We start from the raw sequence: 19,735 nt of genomic DNA on the forward strand, positions 1-19,735 counted from the left end.
CTTTTCTGGCCCGATGTTCTCCAACCAACTCCTTGCTGGGGTCGGTCCAAACGACATCCCACATCTTTATGGATGATTGCAGACGGAGTTAGACGATGGGCCTTGGTAATATATTGCTACCCGGGAAGGCAGTTGGGCACGAAGAATAGCCTAAATCTCGCCAGGGTGCAGCCGTCGATGAGGCGGGGGCATGGGTGTCACAGCAGCGGCAAGCGACTGTTTTCCGAATCAGGCAGTGTCCCAGCTAAAGGTGTTCGTGTTGAATTGAAATGTCTTGCGGAGAAGATGAAGGCGAGAAAGCGTCGCAGGAGTCGTTCATAAATCTATTTGAGCTTGAGTGCTGTGGCGAGCCGGGAGACCACATTCCCCGCCACTCGACTGCGGCTGACAAACGATGATGTTGCGGATGGGATACACCAGGATCGGTTTGTGGCAGAGTCTCTGGCCAGTTCGCCTTGGAAATGGGCACGGTGCAGATGATTGCCGTCACATCAGATGCTGCCATCCGGGAGGTGCCACGCCGAAGTGATGTGGTGCACCGCTGTGATGCATACTCGGCTGAGCTGCATCTGAAGTGCTGGTCACGGAAGGATGGAATCTGCTAACCTGATGTAAGCAGTGTATATTGTACCGACAGCTGGCGTGTGGCTGACGGCTGATGAGCAGGAGCAGAGGGTCTCACCGCACGGTACGATGTCAATATCAACTGCGTTGCCCACTATGATCTGCATCTCTTCCGTTTTTCGCTGCTTTTTCTCGTATGTATTTCTTCTACTTGATCAAAGATCTGCTCTTGATTCCATCCCCCGGGAAGCTGTCGCGCTGCTGAGTTACGTCTGACGTCGTGCAGTCAGGAGTGATCGAGCGGCGCGTTTGCAAACAGAAAGATGGAGACTCGTTCACCTGTAGGCCTTGACTACCTGTATTACATTGTAGGTGTATGTAGGTAAAACATGGGCAGAGTTTTATGTAACTTGAGTATCGTATTCTCGTCTCGGTATTTTTTTCTGTCTTCAGAACAAGGGCTGCTGCTTCTGCTTCTGCTTCTGCTTCTACTTCTGCTCTGAGATGTTTGCTCTACATTATCCCCTTTTAATTTCGACAATTTATCCAAATCTATACAAGCCTCCTCTTGATCGCCGCTTGGGGCACCGGGTAGCTGCTGCTCTTGTCGCACGCCGGGTGGCAGGATTCAATAGAGCGGCCGTAACGAATGATACACGCATCAGCCGACGTGACACGGCCCAAGAAAACATTAATTCATCCTCGACAAAGTTACCAAAACAAGGTCTTCTTTCCTTATTCATGAAGGGGGCCGCCGGAATGCTTCCTACAGAGTAATGGTAAGCGAGTCCTTGTACTTGGAGACATACATTTCGCTTCCCTGGTGCCTGGCCAGCCGGCTGAACGCCCTACCACACAGATCGCACCAATATCCCACTTACAGTACCACAGGTTTGTGAGACATTAGAAAGGTAGGGTCGATGTGTGGCGTAAACAAAGAGGCTGTCTCTCATGTCGGCCTGTGGCAACATGTCGGATTTCAATGCAGGAACAGGTCGTTAGCAGCTCACCATTGTATGCGGCGAGGCCGATTACACATGGCGATTATGCACGCCCAGACCATTATTCCAAACAATACTTTGCTTTCTGTACTTGCTGCCATATAGCGATGGACTTTTCTTTTTTTTCTGCGCCCGGGTAGCTACTTTGCTTAGCAAGGCTCTCCTCCTCATGCATCGTACAAAGGGCATCATATTGCAATCTCTTTAGCAGAAGACGTTTGGACCCAACCCCTTTGCGCGAAAATTTTCCTTTGCGAAGGGATTTGAGGACCAAACAATCTAAAGGTAATTGAACTTTCGACAAGTAGTAATAGTCGTTCTCATACTGAGATATAGAGGTGCCAATCCTACTGCTTTCCCAGCCTCCTCCACAACCACAAACACAGACACCACATACAGCTCTTTCTCTCTTCCTGTTCTCTATAAGACTGCCGGACCGTTTGTCTTCTTTGCCAGCTGGCAGACTCTCCTTTCCCCGCTTTTTAAAACATCTCATCATTCCCTTTGCTGGCTGTGAAAGTCTTGGTTGCCTCGGTAGCAGCCTATTTCTTCATCCTCCCACTCCTCCATCATCAACTCGTCCGTTTGTCCTGCACACAAACTCACCAAGCCGGGTCGCTTTATTCCATCTTTCACCTCTGCATATTCTCAGCATTTCTCCACCCCTCAACTATCCTTTGGCAGCTTTTCTTTATTGCACCGCAGCAGGCCGTATTGCGTTCCGCTACAGTGTGCTCCTCCCAAGACCAACACCAAGTGCGCACGCTTGTTACTCACACAGTCGGTCGCAAGCATGTCGCAACCAAGCCATGACGAGTTCGTGGTCGAATCCCACGAGCCTTCTGCTAGACGCTCCAGGTTCTGTGGTCTGCGCGACTTCTGTGACCTCGCCGACTTATGGCTCTCAGCATCCCGCTTCGGACATTTTTTCCACCTCGGTGGCAGTGGTCATGTAAGTGCGCCCCGGAACATAACAAAACACAACCCCCATTCTGACCAAAGACCAGGCCAACGAGATTGTCACGGCGTCGGCGTTCAAGGAAGTCCGCGCAGGGTTGACCACCTTTGCCACCATGGCATACATCATCGCAGTCAATGTAAGTTGCCCATATCGGTCAACGCTGCTGCCGACCATCACTAACACTCGCTCAAGGCCTCCATGCTCTCGCAAACAGGCGGCACATGCGAATGCAACTTGGTCGACAGGCACCAATGTGACACCATTCCCGAGTTTGCAGCCTGCAAAGAAGGTATGTGGAAAGAGTCAACCTTTCGTAAGCCCTGCTAACCCCCTTCAGAGGTGCGACGCGACCTGATCACGGCCACCGCTGCTATTGCCGGCATGGCATCCCTCGTCTTCGGCCTGCTCACGAACCTCCCCGTCGCCATTGCGTATGTCTGATCCCTCTCCATAACTGCCAACTACCGTACATCTGCTCACCATCTTCAAGCCCTGGTATGGGCCTCAATGCGTACTTTGCATTCCAGGTCGTCGGCGTCAACGGTACCGGCTCCGTCCCATACCGCACCGCCCTAACCGCCATCTTCATTGAAGGCTTCATTTTCATACTCCTCGCGCTCACCGGCATGCGGCAATGGCTCGTCAAGATCATCCCTGCCACGCTCAAGACCGCGACGGGCGTCGGCATCGGGTTCCTACTGACCGAGGTGGGCCTGTCGTACTCATCTGGCATCGGTGCCATTACTGGCGGTGGCGGCGGCTCACCGCTTACGTTGGGAGGCTGCCCGTCGGAGCTGCTCGATCCCGACAGTGGCATGTGTACGTCCGGCGTGATGTCGAGTCCGAAGGTGAGCATTCATAGTCTCCTCTTCAGCGGAGGAAAAACGCTAACCTTGTGAAAGCTCTGGCTTGGCGTTCTCTGCGGCGGTATCTTTACCGCTTTCTTGATGGCATACCGGGTCAAGTACGCTTTGGTCATCGGCATCGCCTTGGTCTCCGTCATTTCCTGGCCGTGAGTATCCTACTATATCTTCTTATTCGCCCCGATCTAATGATCTTCTCCAGCCGCAACACCGCGGTCACGTACTTTCCCGACACGAAGGAAGGCAACTCGCGCTTCGAGTTCTTCCGGCAGGTCGTCGCGTGGCACCCGCTCTCCCGTGTCGCCAACCAGCTCGAGTGGGACATTCAGACGAGCGGATCGCACTTTGCCCTCGCCCTCTTCACGTTCCTCTATGTCGACATCATCGACGCCACCGCCACGCTCTACTCGATGGTGCGCTTCTGCGGCGTCGTCGACAAGGACGGTGACTTCCCACGCTCGACCATTGCATACTGCACCGATGCCGCATTCATCTCCATCGCGGCGCTGTTCGGGTCCTCACCTGTCACGGCTTTTATCGAGAGTGGCGCCGGCATCGCCGAGGGCGGGCGCACCGGGCTGACGGCCATCGTCACGGGCCTGTGCTTCATCGTGGCCGTCTTCTTTGCACCAATCTTCGCCTCCATCCCACCGTGGGCCACTGGCTGCACCTTGGTTCTTGTACGTTGATCCTCTTCATCCCACCCAGTCTTCAATAATCACTGACAGCCTGTAGGTCGGTTGCATGATGATTCGACAGATAACGCAGATCAACTGGCGTTATATTGGTGACGTCCTGCCCTCCTTTGTCGTCATGACCTTTATCCCATTCAGCTACAGCGTCGCGTACGGGCTCATCGCGTAAGTTCCTCCCCGCCGCCCCAAAGCCCCAGGAAGACTGCGTTAACATGAACGAGCGGCATCTTTGTCTACACCGTGCTCAACGGGCTCATCGGCGCCGTGGTCTGCATCTCCGGTGGCCGCTGCGAGCCTCGCGAGTACGAGCTCAAGGAGTACTGGAGCTGGAAAGGCACCGGCCAGCCGCCGTGGTTCGTGCGCGCCGTCCGCCAGCAGCAGCGCCGCCGCCGCAGGAAGGCGGCGGCTCGCGACGGCGCCATGCCCGCCACCACCAGCAACGGGCAGCCGGGGTTCCGCTCACCGCAGCAGGAGCGCGTCGTCTCCTTCTCCGGTGACTCGCCGGACCGCTCGTCCTCCGCAAAGGGCGGCTCGGCGACGGTGGCCGAGCAGCCAATCCTCTCGCGGCCGACCCCGGAGCAGATGACTCGCATGTCGCGATGAGAGAAGAGACAGTGCCGAGGCGCGAGGTCGGTGGGCAGGAAAGGGATTGTGAGTGTGGCTGAGACCACCAAGAGCAGGGCAGACTGAGGCGTGTGTTTTGATGAGAGTGGCGAGAAGTAAAAAAGTGCGACCAGAGTGTCGAGTAACCTATTTAGCATGTTTGACGAAAGACGAAGGGTTCCTAGATGACTGAGAATTTGATAACAGATTTGAGGGCATGGTAACTAGCAGAAAAGATATGGCGTGTAGGGCTTATTGTAGGAAATACCAGAGACACATCATACCTACATAGCTTGAGATGGAAGACCGAAGCAAAAGAGAACGTACATGACAATTTGCGTGAGGATTGTAGGCAAAATGGGTATATCGTTAAGAATCGTAGAAGCATTTGCAGTTCTTACCGCAGCATTCGACCTCTGCCCCTTTTCCTTGCCCATACTTGACTTCGTCTTACTTCATGTCCACGTCCCCATCGCCCGCCGTCCGCGCACGCGCCGCCTCCTCGGCAGCGACCTTCCTCTTCAACCCGCCGTCCACCCACGCCTCGACCGCCTCGTCACCACCTGCTTTGAGCCGATCCGCCGCCACGCCCTTGAGCACCTCGCCCGCAAACGCCACGAAGTTGTGCCTCCGGAGCGCGTTCTCGAAGCGCCAATCCCTCCGCTTGCGCTGCTCGCGCTCCAACAGCTCCTCGTCGCCGAACGCGCGCGCGCGCACCCGCAGGTCGCGGCACACGGCCAGCAGGTTGAAGCGGATCTCCGAGGCGGCGTAGCGCGCGACGCGCCGCTGCAGGACCTCGACCACGCGCGCGGGGAACTCGTCGCGCGCGCACGCGCCGTGCGCGATTGGTGCGGACTGCAGCCCGTCGAGCTCGTAGAGCGTGCCGTCGACGGGCGTGTAGGCGACGAAGTGGAAGGCGTCTTCCGTCTCCGCGTTCGGGTCGCGCGCCGTCTCGTCGACGAAGGGCGAGCTGCGCGCGAAGCTGTTGTGCACCTCGCGGATCAGGTCCGAGTTGCTGAGCGCCTCGCCGCGGAACTCGGGCGGCAGCACCATGGCGAACTCGCGGAACTCGCGCAGCTTCTCGCCAATGTCGACCGCGCAGCCGTCATCAGGGTCGCCGCCGCCGGTGGCGGCGGCGGCGCCGTCGCTGGTTTGGTTCAGCAGCACGCTCAGCAGCGCTTGCGTGGCGCACGCGTTTTGTATCGTCTGCGCGGCGAAGAACATCTTCTCCGACGCGGCATGATCGAACTTGCCGTCGTGCGGGCCGTCGGGTGTCGCGTAGGGCGCGTCGGTCGGATACTTGAAGAGGAAGATGACGCCGTGGACGGGCTGCAGCGCAAGCAGCTCAGTAGGGTCGAGTGTGAGCAGCTCCTCGAATTGTATATCCTTGACGCCCAGATTCTCTACCAGCGAGGTGAAGACACCCTATCGAACATGTCAGCAGCCCGTCTCTTGATCATCGTGGGCGAAGAAATGGTGGCCGTACTGCATCGGATTCAACTAGTAGCAATGGTTAATGGCTTTGCACAACTCAGCCGCGGCTCAACTTCGAACTAACTTGTATTCCAACCTCCGCTCATGGCGGCCTTTGTGGTATGCCTGTAGTTTTAAGCAATCAACCGTTAAGCAATCAACCGCAGCAATTGTGATTCCAGGAGAGTTATTTTCAAAATGACATGTGTAACGTTGTTCATAGATTTAGGTGTTGCGAAGGCAAAGAGCTGCCTGTTACTTCTAGAAGTGTGGAACAAGCTTACATACAACATAGCTGTTGCCCACCAAACTGCTGATAAGATAAGCTCGTTACTGCCATGGGCGCTTCAACGCTCGTTCGTAGAACAATCAATCGCTTCTATTTTTCAAGCTTTGCAGCGGCTGCGTCTAACTAGTGTTCTGTCATAAATCAAGCCGTCTAGCGTACAGCTGTGGTAGTAAGAATGTTGTTGTTATCCATGAATCCTCCAATACAGTCTCTTTTGCTGTTGTGATGCGCCCGCTCATGGATCCAAACAAAGTCATATATGCATCATGTAACAGGCCTTCTCGATCACATTTACGATGCAACAAGCGAGTTTCCGGCGGGAGCAGGCCCGCGGTTGTTCTCCGGAGTCGCATCATTCGCTTCCTGTCTAGAAGGCCCTGCAACGACATCTCCTTGACTGTTTTCTGCGTTCTCGCGAGCCATTATCTCTGCGTTTCTAGCCAGAGTAGCCGTTACAGAAGCTTCGGCTTCTGCCTGTCGCCTACGTCGCTCCTCTCGTCGAGCCTCTTCTTCTAGATTGGCAATATGGCGCTCTGCCACTCCAGGGGCAATGCTAGCAAGGAACAACAAGCCTGCTCTTTCAACTCGGCGTAATTGCTGGGAAAGCCAGGGATGCCTTTCGTTATGATCTGCAACGAGACGCGCAGCCATCTCGGCAGGATTTGGGTCGACCCCGGGCTGTGCAGCAGGGACCGGCCGTCGTTGGTCATGTCTGTCGAGTGTCGGAAACAGGTTCTCCAGATGCCGCATCAAAGGCCGCCAAAAGTGTTCGCCCATTCCATTGAAAGCACCAGTGCCAACAACGAAGGTCAATATTGCTGCTGAAATCACGATGAACCATCGAGTCCAAGTCGTTTCTGGGTTGACAAATAGCCAAACGAAAAAACCTAGCCTTACAATATTCCAGACATGGGGGGCCAATCGCAGAAGAATTTGGCCAAAACCGGCCATTGGGTTGCCGCCATGCAGAGGCTGCAGAGCAGGCTGGGCCACAGGTTGGTTCAGTCTCCCTTCTGGTGGGATGCCACGGGGTGGAGGCTGCTGCATGGGTGCCTGGACTTGGGCTTGGTTCTGGCGGGCAGCTTGGTCAAAAGCTCGGCGTCTGAAAGAGTCCCTTGCTGGATCATGTGGCTCATTGAGAATATCGACAAACGAATCTTCGTAGCCGGGTGCATCAGGTGGCGTCGAGAGCCATTCACGGAACGCAACCTGAGAAGGAGCGGTAGTTGAAGTCGCTGGAAGACTATTCATCGGTCTATAGAAGGTTTCCATGGTAGAGTTGTTCATCAGGATGCCACGAGGACCTTCAGGGGAGGACAAAAGGTATAATTCCACAGCTTCTCGAGGCTGCAACCCTTGTTGAGGTGTCGAGGCCAAGTTGACAAGGCTAGGAGCAAATCTTGGCGGTAAAGAAGCTGCAGATGCTGTACGCTGCATAGAGGCGCCCGCGCCTGGCGTAGTCAGGCCAGAATCCGCATTGCGTACCATATTCTGAATGTCCGCCACGCTATAAGTTCCAGCCTGACTGCCAGCCGATGCTGGAGTGCGAAGTACGGTCTCCATGTGGTAAGTCCGTCCGTTCGGGCCCTGTGTTTCGCGGTATATAGTATGTGTAGGCGCCGGGCTGCCTCTGCGGCTGCTTGGGTCACGCGCCGCATCCGCAATCCCTCGCATGCCTGCCTGCGCTCTTCCTCGCTGGTTTTGGTTGACGGCCCGGCTCATGGCTTCCCTCTGCACCTGGTTGAGCCAGCTGGTGAGCTGCTGGTGCTGCTGGTGGAAAGCAGCTGCAGCGGGCGGGGGCAGCTGCTGGCCAAGTGGCGCCGGGGACGGTATTCTGGGCTGCACCTGTGGTTGGCCGGGTTGGGCAGCTTCTGGGCCGCCAGCGGCAGCGGGCACGGGGTTTCCGCCCAAGCTGTGCCCAAGGTGGTTGAACAACCGCGTGGCTGGTCGTGGTAGCTGGCTTCCAGTCGATGAGTTGCTGGGGGCGGTGGGAGGGGCGGTGGTAGGCGTTGGAACCGGCGGCTGGTCAACATCTCGGAGGACTAAATGCATCGTGTGGTGATCGGTCGTTCGGACAGCTTCGGCGCCGAAAACATCGAGCAGTGTCTCATCTTCGCGCAGAAGAGCCTTGCCGCGGTAAATGAGGCGCTGGTTGGAATCGGTTGGTCGTAGAGGAAGGGCGTCGCGAATCATCCCCTTTAACGTCTTGATTGTTGTCGACACCGGCGTGGCAGGAAACTGAAGCGGACGATTGACGCCCACAGATGGCGAGACGATTTGAAGATTGATGTCCATTTGCTCAGGAACAGTATCACTGCTGGCAGATTGCGAAGCCATGGCTGGAGGAGCCGCGTGGCATGCCGCCTGTAGAAGAACTGGGTGACAGTAAGCCGCGTTCACAGGTTAGGAAGCAATGGAAAGAGTTGGAAAATGAAAGATGAGGTCAGCGTCCTGGGTAGTAATGGCAATAATCCGCATACGAGACAAGCAAAAGGCAGATTCGGGAAGATGGTCGGGGAAAAGTGAAGAAGGGATGTCTAGGAGAAGGAAACGTTGCCGTGTACAGAGCCGCTCTGGACAGCTTGGAGATTCCACCGTGGCTTCGAAATCGGCTGGGGCTCCAGCCAGCGTTAACCGGTACCAGTAATCTCAAAGCCAATGGCTGCCTGTTCCGGCTTAGCGGTATGCACAACCAGGCCATTGTACTGGTAGTACCTCCCTAACTTATCGATTTATGTAAGCATCGGCATAAAATTAAGACATGAAGAAATTATGCATACCTCGGTCGAGGTATTTACAGGGGACTTGTGATGGCGTAAAATAGGGATGGCTACTTCGTAGCATTCGGGCGTTCAGGCTTCTGCAAGCTAGTATCCCTCAAATCCCCAAGTTTGCCTTGCTTCCTTGCCATCAAAATACGTCTTTCCGGCGACCCAAACGCATGCCTCGCCTGCAAGAGCTACTGACAGGCTTGACTTTGCCCCGTGTTAGTGCACGGCAGCTTACAGTCTGGTGACGTCCCGGGTGCCACTAGGCAAACCTTCCCTTTTTCCCCTGCGAAACTCGAAACTGCGGAGCTCTATGCTCACCCTGACCACAGAAAAAACAAACACCAAGCTCTGGCTGTGTTTGGTGGCAATGGCGGCCACACTTGGCTTCGGCACCGCGCGCTTGGTACGGGGTCATGCCCTGAGCCCCCTGCGGCGGCAATTCGCTGGCGGCGCGGGCGGCGCGCGACGGCCCTCGACGGCGTCGACCCTGCGTCCTCGGACGCCGCCTGGCGCGGCACGCGACTTCTCCTCCGGCCCGTCGGGCCAGCGGCCTCGGTTCTCCCAGCGATTGGGCGATGCACTTCGAAAGACAAAGGTTACCTGGTATCATATTCCCGTCGGCCTCGGCGTGGGGTTCCTCGGCTTGGTTCAATTCTACAAGGTCCAGTCAAGGGAGCGTGAGAAGCAGGATGGTGGCGACAGGCCCAAGCCCCGACCAAGAATACAACCAGAAGGACCATGGTGAGATTATTCCGTGCCCAGTCGGACCAATGGATTTAAGTGCTAACACTAGAGGTCCAGGCAAGTTCAAGTCATGTCTACGCTACCCCTCAAGGCTATATCTCGCCTCTGGGGACAATTCAATGAATTAACGATACCATACTACCTGCGTGTGCCCGGATTCAAGCTCTACTCTTGGGTTTTCGGCGTCAAGTAGGCTCTCACAACTACGCCTGCGGGAATATTTGCTGACAGAATCATCGCAGCCTCTCCGAAGTCTCCGAACCCGACCTGCACGTGTACCCGAACCTCGCCGCATTCTTCTACCGCACCCTCAAGCCCGGCGCGCGCCCACTCGACCCGGACCCGCAGGTGCTGCTGTCGCCCTCCGACGGCAAGGTCCTGCAGTTTGGGCAGATTGACGGTGGCAACATCGAGCAGGTCAAGGGCATGACGTACACCGTCGACGCGCTGCTCGGCAAGCACACGCCAAGCCCGAGCCTGGCCAGCGGCACGTCATCGGCGGCTGGAAGCGGCGCAAGCACCCCGAGACCCCGCGACGACGACGTCATCGGCAAGGACGAGGAGTTTGCCCGCGTCAACGGCATCTCCTACACGCTGCCGGACTTCCTCACTGGCCATACGGAGCCCGGCGAGGACGCTGCCACGCACCGCGTCGGCGCCGTCGAGGACCAGTCCACGCAGCCCTCGCCGGCCGCCGTCTCCGAGGTCCGCGCCGACCTCGCCCTCAACGAGCGCGCCTGGTACGACCTCCTGCCGCACGACAAGACCACCTCGCTCTACTACGCCGTCATCTACCTGGCCCCCGGCGACTACCACCGCTTCCACTCGCCCGCCGCGTGGGTCGTCGAGCGCCGGCGCCACTTTGCCGGCGAGCTCTACAGCGTATCCCCCTACCTGCAGCGCACGCTGCCCGGGCTCTTCACCCTCAACGAGCGCGTCGCCCTACTCGGTCGCTGGCGCTGGGGCTTCTTCGCCTACGTCCCCGTTGGCGCCACCAACGTCGGCTCCATCCGCGTCCACTTCGACGCCGAGCTGCGCACCAACAGCCTGCTGACGGACACCGCGGCGGACCGCGCGGCCGCGGAGGCGGCGCGCGACCCGACGGGCGAGCCGTACCTGGGCTTCGCGGAGGCGACGTACGCGGCGGCCAGTCCGGTCCTGGGCGGGCACGCGCTGCGGAGGGGCGAGGAGATGGGCGGGTTCCAGCTCGGCAGCACGATCGTGCTCGTCTTTGAGGCGCCGACGACGGCGGCAGGAAAGGCTGACGAGAAGGAGGGGGAGAAGAGGAAGGGCTGGGAGTGGAAGGTTGAAAAGGGACAGACCATCAAGATGGGTCAGGCTCTCGGCCGCGTGAACGAAGATTAACACGGAAGAGTGAGTATTGTTTGTCGCCCAGATCATGTTTGCTGGACTGCGAGATAAAAAAGCATCTAGGTGAATTCCTAAATTGGCTGGATTGGGACCTCCTGATTACTCCACGCCATTTTTATACTTTGTTTTCCCTTGAGCAATATAGTCAAATCTAATAAAAAGTATACATTATCACAGACTGGTACATTTCATCTTGGTTAGTGATGGGCACAGTAGTGTTGATCATGTTATTGTCATTTTCAGTTGCTCAATTTTGCACAGCTGAGACTTAATGTCTCCTAGATGCCCAGCAATATCTCTCCTCCTCTCCAGACAGGACCAACACGCGAGTCTATCGCACAGCAAGCAGCAGTCTGTTGTGGCCCTATGCATCGAACCAACAAAGCCAAGACAAAACAAATGCAAAACAAAAATTGAATCGTAACAAGTAGTAACGCCGTGTTCGATGGTGCTTCCATAAAAATCCCCAAAAGTGCTTTTCTTTTCTCCTGCTTTTGTGAGCCGAATGCTTGCGCAGTACTCGTTTTTCTAGAACCTGCGCCCCGGCCGATATGATATGCGGCATGAAATAGGTATTTTGATGATATTGTCCAAAGGAAAAAAGGAAACGGGAAAAATCAGGGAAAAAAAAGAAGAAAAAAGTCCGAAATACTCTTACACACAGGAGGAGTGAGCACATTACCAGGTCTCGGCAATGTACTGTCCAGCCTCCTTCTTGAGGTCCCAGAATCTGCGGGCCTCGTCACGCTCTAGGTTACCCTTGGACATGGCAACATCGATGAGCGCCTCCTCGACGCCCTCGCCCATGCCCCGGGAGCTGCCACACACAAAGACTCGCCCGTCGACGGAGTTGGCAATGTACCAGACGAGGTCAGCTTGGTTGCGGACCTCTTCCTGGACATAACGTCCTTCGCCGCGTCGGCTCTGAACGACACGCTTGACTTCTTCCTCGTGTACACCCCACTCTCCGCTGTAAATTTCGTCGACCAGAGAATCACGAATGCCTTGGAGGACCCAGACCTTATTGGCGCAGTTGGCCTGCTTGAGGCGGCGCTGAACAAAGCCACGGAAGGGGGCAATGCCAACACCAGCACCAATAAGCAGCATGGGACCATCGGAATTGAACTCTTTGGCAAGTGGATTGGCCATGAGCCCCTTGAACATGGGAATGTAAACCTCGGGGTTGGCCTCCCCAGCAGCTTGAGCATCCAGGAAGCGATGTGCCTGGCGCTCAAAGAATCCAGACCCGACGCCAGTACGAGAACCCTTGCGCCAGTCACTCGTCTCATGAACGGTGACAGCTATTTCAATCAAGCGGTGTTCCTTCTGATCGCGGATCTGGTAAGAATCGTGAGGGTCGTTGGAGAGAGAGTAAAAGCGAGGCATGAGCTGCTGTAGGACAGACAGAAGCTCATCCAGAGGTGGCTGCGAGCTGGGGAATGCATAGAGCAGCTGAGACATGGTGACGTGGGGTCCTGTGCGGATATCACAGAACGTGCCCTGGCCCTGAGCGGAGCAGAGGAACATGAGAACCTTCTTCTCGACCTCGTCAGTGGCGTGCTCAGCGAGAACGCGGAACACATTTTTGGTAGGAGGATAGGACTGAAGGTCGGTGCACCACTTGAGAACATCTCTGCGAGTGGTAATGAGCTCGCGGGGCTTCTCGTCACCCCAGACCGTTGGCCAGCGGCCAGTAGTGGTAGTCATTAAGGTCTGCTTGTCACGGACGAAGCGGGGAACCAAAAGGCGGTCAAGAACATCATTGACAACGCTGTCTTCGTTGGGAGCAAGAACTCCAATGGCGCCGCCAACCTTGAAGTCATTAGACTCTTCGTCGGGATAGTTGGTGACGTCAAGGTCGAAGTGATAGGTGCGCTTCTCCGCACCATCCTTGGTGAGCTCGCGAGCAGTGTGAATTTTGGCGGGGTAGACGTGGTAGGGAGGGTGCGGTTGCACGAATTTGGGGGGCTGGATAGAAGTGTCGAGAGGCTCGGCGGTCATGGGCTCTGAGGCCTTTTCGGCAGAGGATGTGGAGAAGGTATCGGCATCAGGACCCATGGAGATGCCCGAGTCTGAAGGGAGGCTAAGCGGGCGAGGAATGGACTTGAACGAGACAACCTTGTCTGGCATATCGACAATGCCGGTGAGATTGGTAGGGATCTCTTCGGGGAACTTGAGACCAAGGGAATTGAAGGCCGCATTGTCGGGCAGGGCCAGAGGTTCGTAGTCGATGCCGGCAGGACGCTTGCTGCCCATCAAGCAGCAGCCGCCGCCGCAGCAGCGTCCGACAAACTCGGCTGTCGTCTCGCCAGTGATACGCTGGATGTCGCGGGCGCTCTGGGCAATGAGCCGCGTGGAAGCGCGACGCTGGCGCGCCTGCGGCTTCCCTGCTGCACGAACAGGCTCCTCGGCATCGTCCGACTCGTCGGAGAAGGTGAGAGATGGGGCCACGGACGGGGCATTGATGGGCTCGCAGGGAACACAGTCGCCAGTCGACGCAACAAGCGCCTTTGCAGCGGCGGTGGTAAGCGGCGACTCGACCATGGTGGGCGGACGAGCAGTTCGGCTGCGATTTCTGTGTTCGTCCGTGGATTGTGTGGCAGACCTGCGATGCTGCTCGCCAGGGTTGTTCAGCAGGCTAGTTTTTTCCTGGCTGGGGGTGGTGGTGGTGTGGTCGGTATGGTGTGGCGTTAGGTGGAATCTTTAGGCGCGTCTGGGGGCAGTAGAATGGAGCAAGCACCAGATGCTGTATGCGAACGCAGTTTGTAGATGAGCGTGCGAAGAGACAGGTTAGTAGTAGATATGGAGGGAAAGGTTTCGAGGAGGTCGAGTGCAATTCGAGAAAGGGAAGCAAGGAGGATAAATTAGGGAACAGTGTGGTGGCTACCGACGTCGTGGGGTGGGAAGAGGCGGGCGTCGGTAGAAAAGGGAATTTGACGGAACAGTGCGAACCGCCCGCCGAGGTCGTCGTTGGGAAAGAGGCAAAGAGGGTGCGGTTGGGGCAGGTGGGTGGGCGGCGGAGTGCGCGAAGTCAGGGCCCGGGGAAGCTTCTTTTTCTTGCAATTACAGGGCCACCCATGTGCTACCAGGGGCCGAGAGCAGGAGCATGAGTTGCAGAGGCCTCAGACGCTGTAGCAGAGGACCCCGGCTACGGAGGTGGTTTCGCAGCTAGGCTGATAGGCACAGTGCGTAATTTGGCCCCCAGCCAGCACACCACTAACAGCACATGAAGACAATTTAGCGGGATGAAATTGCTGACAAGGGCTGCATCAGGGGGCCGCCGGCTGCTACAGCGCTGCAGCGGGCGCCAGGCAGTGGAGACGGTCATCGCCGTGCTGGCATCTGACTGGCCTCTCAGGCCCAAAGTATGATATAATGATGATGGGAGACATAGCGCGCACGCCACGTCCAACCCAAAAAACTAGTTTCTCTGCGTTTCTCTGCGTCTCTTCTGCGTCTCTTCTGCATCTTTCGTTTCGTCATGTCTCCCTGGTTGGACTGGTCATGACATTGAATCACGGCACAGCCTGTCATCCGGTCTCAGTCACATCTCACAATCCATCGATCGATCCGTACAGTGAACAAATTCTATCCGACTTGCGTCTAACTGCTCCATTCTTCCTTTCCGGGGGTAGCCCGTGTTCGTACTAGCATGTACCAGTATTCGTACTTATCAATGCTGGGCCTTGGCTGAGAGGTCGCGCGATTTCTTGTTCCTCTTATCAATCTAGAGTCCGAATAATGCGCCAACCCACAACGCCTTGGTCTCTAGCGCACTGGAGGCCTGCTAAGGGTTACACAGTGCGCGGTCCGCCACCCCGCGCTGTGCCTGGTAATCAATCAGTCATGATATGCAAAGCATGACCAGCGGGGAGGGTCGCCCGACGTCCACTTTGGGGTAAACATTTTGACGCGCCATAGGGTCAAGAATGCGGCGGCTGCAAGCTGCTGGCGACATTACATAGCGTTCACTCGACAGCTGGCAATTCATTACCAACCCACTTGGTATTCATCCAAAAATCCGTCGCTGGCGGGCAACAACGCCTGACACGCTGGCCATCCTCAACTGATTGATAAGATGGCGCGTGCTTTTTTGGCGTCTTGTGTCGCCATTTTTAGCGGTCTGGGCCCTCGGGTGGTGACAAGTGTCCATTCCACCGCGGTAATTTTAATACCTACTTTCTTTTTTATTACCCTTCTTCGCATATGCTCTTTCTTCCCATGGTCATTGGGGGGAAACATGATCCTCAATTGCGGGCACTGCAATAATATTGAGCATCATAAGCAGCGTGCCGGAACCGGCCTGGCTTAGCCGGGCCCATATGTGCAGCAAAGAATGGATCATGGCAGGGCTTGTTTTCTCATTCTCCCATCTTCCATGCAGTATTATTAGTACCTTTGGCTGGCAGCACATGCTTTCTGCCATGGGCCGACGCGGTTACCGAACGTTTCCGGAGCCAAAACCCATGTTTCAATTTCTCTCCAAACTTGTCCGAGCACAGACTTGAATAGTTTTGCGCATCTAATCAATCAGTTACCCATCACATGGTCCAACCCTCGCCGTTGAGCAGGAAAAGAAAAACCTCCACCCAACGCCCAAAGATCATGCAGCCACCCAGCTGCAGCTAGCCGGATCTCGTTTCTGCGGTTCCAGAATCTTTGCTGGCTCACTTACTTGCCTGCTCGCTTGCTCACCCGACCACTTACTCGTACTGTGTGACACGGAGACCTTAGACTTGACTCTTCACCCACCACCAGTCTTCTGAGTCGAGAGCCAGGCAGGCAAATTTGAGGTGATCCGCATGGAATTATTACTTTTTTGTCAAGCGCAGTAATTTGGCTTGTCTCGTAATTTTGCTTGCCCTGGCACAGGCAGGCCCAATAAGCCGCTGCCACAGGGCATTGTCCACCATGGCCCATGCTCGTTGTCTGTTGGGAAAGAAAAAATTTTATCAGGTCCATCTTATCAATCAGAAGGTACCATCAAAGGGCTGACCCCCGTCCGAACATGTCGCACCTGCGTAACCCGCAACGGCCCCTTTTTCTTCTCGCCCTTTTTCTAAGAATCCCGAGCAAGACTTCGCCCGTTCGCTGTCTTACCCCTCGTTCGGGTGTCAACAGAGTCTTGGCCAGCTAACTACGTTGCCTTTGCGGCTTGCTGCACTGTTTCTGCCGGTCTCGTGATCGGATGGGCGGCACAATTTTGGCTTGTCTGACAACCCGATTTCGGCCACACACCAGGCCCGCATCTGATAACTTTTGGCTCACAGCCTGGATTCATCTTCTCTCCTTCTGTTGACCCACCACCTCGGGGCTTTCATCCTTCCTATTCTCGCAACATAGCCTAGCGCTTTCTGTATCGCCCCCTTGCCCACAGCTTCGTTGGGACTCGTACCGGCTGTCTGGGCCACGCTCGCGATTGATTAGATCCTCTGCATAGAAATGGATCCATGTCATGTACCCTGTCCCCTGCCAGCTCTATTTTCTTATTCTGCTGGTAATCAGCCCCTTGCAGTTGTACGGAAGCCAGTTCGCCAGCCCATTGTATTTCGAGCACGTACCCACGGCACTGCCACAAACTGTCAGGTACAGGTTGGGCCGTGTCCTTGGCTCGGATGCGTGTCGGGACAGTCTTGAATCTGTCCACTGGTTGGGTTGGGTTCCCGTTTGCCTGTTCCATTCGCTCACTGCCCTGAAACAATCCCGTCAAGAGGTTCACTCTATCACGCGTTTCCAAATCACTAGCCGTGGTGTCATAGATGACTTTATGTAACTCGCACTGTATGCCGACGTGCCCATCTCGATTGCCCAGAGATAAACGTGTCATCTCCGTTCTAGCGCCGAGCAACTCTCGCATCGGGCTCCAAAGTACCGTCTATCGAACGTCGTGAACGATGCCGGTTGCTGGGGGTGCCACCGTTCGCGGTATCGAATCACTCGGACCGGCCCTTCGTATTGGTGCAAGTCACTGATCTGGCAAGAAGCGATTGGAATTAAACATGCGTAACGGCGTTGGTGAAAACGGGGTTGTACTGTGTGTGTTCAAGTGCACCCTGTGGTGGCTTTTGCTACTTCACAAGCTACCGCGCCGACTGCCACTCATACGGGTCGGACTTCGCCTGCAGGCTCGAGAAACAGAGATACATTGCCAAAGTCATCCAATGTGTCACCTGTGGTCGAGCATGCAATTGCGAGAAGAAAGTCGTGGTATTAAGCTTAAACGTTTGTGTTGAAAAAAGGCACGATCAACAGTTCGCGAAAGGTGCGGTATAGGGTAGCGCCGACCCGGCCGGTCTGTACCGAACCCGCAGGTAAGTAACGTGCATCCACGAGAAAAGCTGCTCGACACGAGAAAACGCTTAGAAACCGAAATGGAGCAGATAGCTGGCTTCCTTAGGCTTGTCACACCTCTCAAGTTGCCGATTCGTAGACAAAGATGACACCCACATACTCCGCATCACGCAGCCCAACAACTTCATCGAGCAAAAAGATCATGCCAATTCGCACAAACAAATCTCAATTGCAGCACCCATGTTGTGATATGCTTTCTAGATTGTGGCTTGAATGCTGGTACTACATCAAAGCCATGTACAAGAGATACAATCCCCCAAATGCCTAAACGCCACGCGCCTTATGAAAAGAAGGAGCCATTACAGAAAACCGAAAATAACAGAACATCATTGCCAAAATAAGATCCAAGCAAGTCAGGGTGCCTTCCGGGAGGACGCCGAGCAGTAGCCAACAATGCAGTCGTCGACATGCACACGCGTGCGCACCTTGGGCTTGCTATTCGTGTTGCTTATCGCTTTTCTCTCGACACATCCCTTAGTTCTTGACACGGGTATATTCACCGGCAACCAGACAGTGATCACGCTCGAAGGGTTCTGACGAAATGTTAGTAACGAATTCAACTGATTGAATTGGCCGGCATTTACATACCAAGAGTGAGCTGGAACTTGGGCTTGATGGCCTCTGCGCGCATCTTTTGCACCTCGCTGGCGAAAACCTCGGCCGCAGGGGCGGTGGAATCGATACAGTTGGCCTTGATGGAGATGAGGACACCACCGCCAACCTTGAGGAACCAGTTGGCGTTCATGGCAACGATACGGGCCTGGTCGGGCTGGGCAACGTCGGCGAAGATGACGTCGACCATGGGGACAATCATGCGGTAGCGGGCGGGCTGACGTGCGTCCTCGACGATGGGGACGACGTTGGGGCGCTTGGAGGCCATGGCGATGAGGTCACGGCCGGAGCGGGACGAGAACTCGACGGCGTAGACGTAGCCGGTAGGACCGACCAGGTCGGCGACGTGGGAGACCGAGGTACCGGAGGCACCACCGATGTAGAGGACGCGGGAGCCGGGCTTCATGTAGATGTCGTCGGCACCGCCGGCAATGGCAGCGCACAGCTTGCTGCGGAAGGGGTTCCACATGCGGTACTCAACCTTGGTCGTCGTCGTCGTGCCGTCGTCGTTCTGGACGGACTCGTCGACCGAGATGCGCTTCTCGCCGTAGACGGACTCGCCAGGCGTCAAGTTGCGGGTAGCAATGCCGTCCTCCTTGCCGCCACGGACGACGAAAACACCGGCGTGACGATGAGGCTCCTAAAAGGCGGAATGCGTTAGCAAAAGTGGTTGGTCGTGCCATCGCTAGCACCTCGCGATAGCCTCATCACGGAGGTGGAGAAAATGAAAGAGAGAACTCACAATGATGACCTTGGAACCGCCCTTCTGGCCGCCAGCACCGCCGCGGGCACCGCCGCGACCACCGCGACCGCCACGGGCACCGCCGCGAGCAGGACCGCCGCGACCACCACCACGGCCACCTGTGTTTGCGCTCAGTCAGTCTCCGCGAAGCATACAAAGTCATCAAGACGCCGTCACGAGCATACCTCGATCACCAAAACCGCCACGACCACCGAAACCGCCACGACCACCAGCAGCACCGCCGCGACCACCACCAAAGCCTCCGCGGCCACCTCCACGGGCACCGCCGCGAGCACCGCCGCGAGGACCACCACGGCTAACAAAAGGAGCCATTGTGTATGATTTTTTATTGTAGATGTCGAAGAGGAATTGAAGATGCGGAAAATCAGGTAGAGCTGATATTGCGCGTCTAACCAACAGGGAGCAAGTCGAAACGTATCGCTGACAGGTGTAGACCAAGTGCAGACTTGTCCTTGTTGATGTTACCGTAGGCACGATGTTCAACTTTTTTTTCTAGACACTCGGGCTGGGAAAGAAATTTTTGAAGCTTTGGACTGGCAGAAACTCAAGGGACCCGCGTATTACCAATAGCGGCTAGTTCGGTGTAGGCTCTCGTCGGTCGGAGGAGATACGATTTTCCGATTGAATAGTTCCCTTTTTACAGAGATCCGAGTCACGTGGCTGCTTGTGCAGTC

General features: G+C 55.9%; 5 protein-coding genes across 5 annotated transcripts; 2 read left to right on the top strand and 3 right to left on the bottom strand.

The window, feature by feature from the left end:
* Positions 1-2,358: 2,358 nt before the first annotated feature.
* On the top strand, positions 2,359-4,687 carry ISF_04009 (purine transporter; the record flags this gene model as incomplete). Its single annotated transcript, XM_018847615.1, has 9 exons — positions 2,359-2,517; positions 2,573-2,662; positions 2,719-2,815; positions 2,864-2,957; positions 3,017-3,374; positions 3,429-3,538; positions 3,592-4,069; positions 4,125-4,249; positions 4,306-4,687. The coding sequence occupies 9 exons, from the start codon at positions 2,359-2,361 to the stop codon at positions 4,685-4,687; spliced, it is 1,893 nt and encodes a 630-aa protein (XP_018705195.1).
* Positions 4,688-5,137: 450 nt separating this feature from the next.
* ISF_04010 (ubiquitin carboxyl-terminal hydrolase 2) lies at positions 5,138-8,786 on the bottom strand (the record flags this gene model as incomplete). The annotated part of the gene is made up of 2 exons (XM_018847616.1): positions 5,138-6,112; positions 7,935-8,786. The coding sequence occupies 2 exons, from the start codon at positions 8,784-8,786 to the stop codon at positions 5,138-5,140; spliced, it is 1,827 nt and encodes a 608-aa protein (XP_018705196.1).
* An 801-nt stretch (positions 8,787-9,587) lies between these two features.
* Positions 9,588-11,329, top strand: ISF_04011 (phosphatidylserine decarboxylase proenzyme 1; the record flags this gene model as incomplete). Its single annotated transcript, XM_018847617.1, has 3 exons — positions 9,588-9,961; positions 10,022-10,153; positions 10,207-11,329. 3 exons carry the CDS (start codon positions 9,588-9,590, stop codon positions 11,327-11,329), a joined length of 1,629 nt encoding a protein of 542 aa, XP_018705197.1.
* A 684-nt stretch (positions 11,330-12,013) lies between these two features.
* ISF_04012 (FAD binding domain protein) lies at positions 12,014-13,879 on the bottom strand (the record flags this gene model as incomplete). Its single annotated transcript, XM_018847618.1, has 1 exon — positions 12,014-13,879. One exon carries the CDS (start codon positions 13,877-13,879, stop codon positions 12,014-12,016), a length of 1,866 nt encoding a protein of 621 aa, XP_018705198.1.
* A 4,281-nt stretch (positions 13,880-18,160) lies between these two features.
* Positions 18,161-19,373, bottom strand: ISF_04013 (nucleolar protein NopA; the record flags this gene model as incomplete). The annotated part of the gene is made up of 4 exons (XM_018847619.1): positions 18,161-18,219; positions 18,275-18,938; positions 19,041-19,159; positions 19,226-19,373. 4 exons carry the CDS (start codon positions 19,371-19,373, stop codon positions 18,161-18,163), a joined length of 990 nt encoding a protein of 329 aa, XP_018705199.1.
* Positions 19,374-19,735: the final 362 nt, after the last annotated feature.

Source organism: Cordyceps fumosorosea (genome assembly GCF_001636725.1).
Source record: "Cordyceps fumosorosea ARSEF 2679 chromosome Unknown scaffold_8, whole genome shotgun sequence".
Taxonomy (NCBI): Eukaryota; Fungi; Ascomycota; class Sordariomycetes; order Hypocreales; family Cordycipitaceae; genus Cordyceps; species Cordyceps fumosorosea.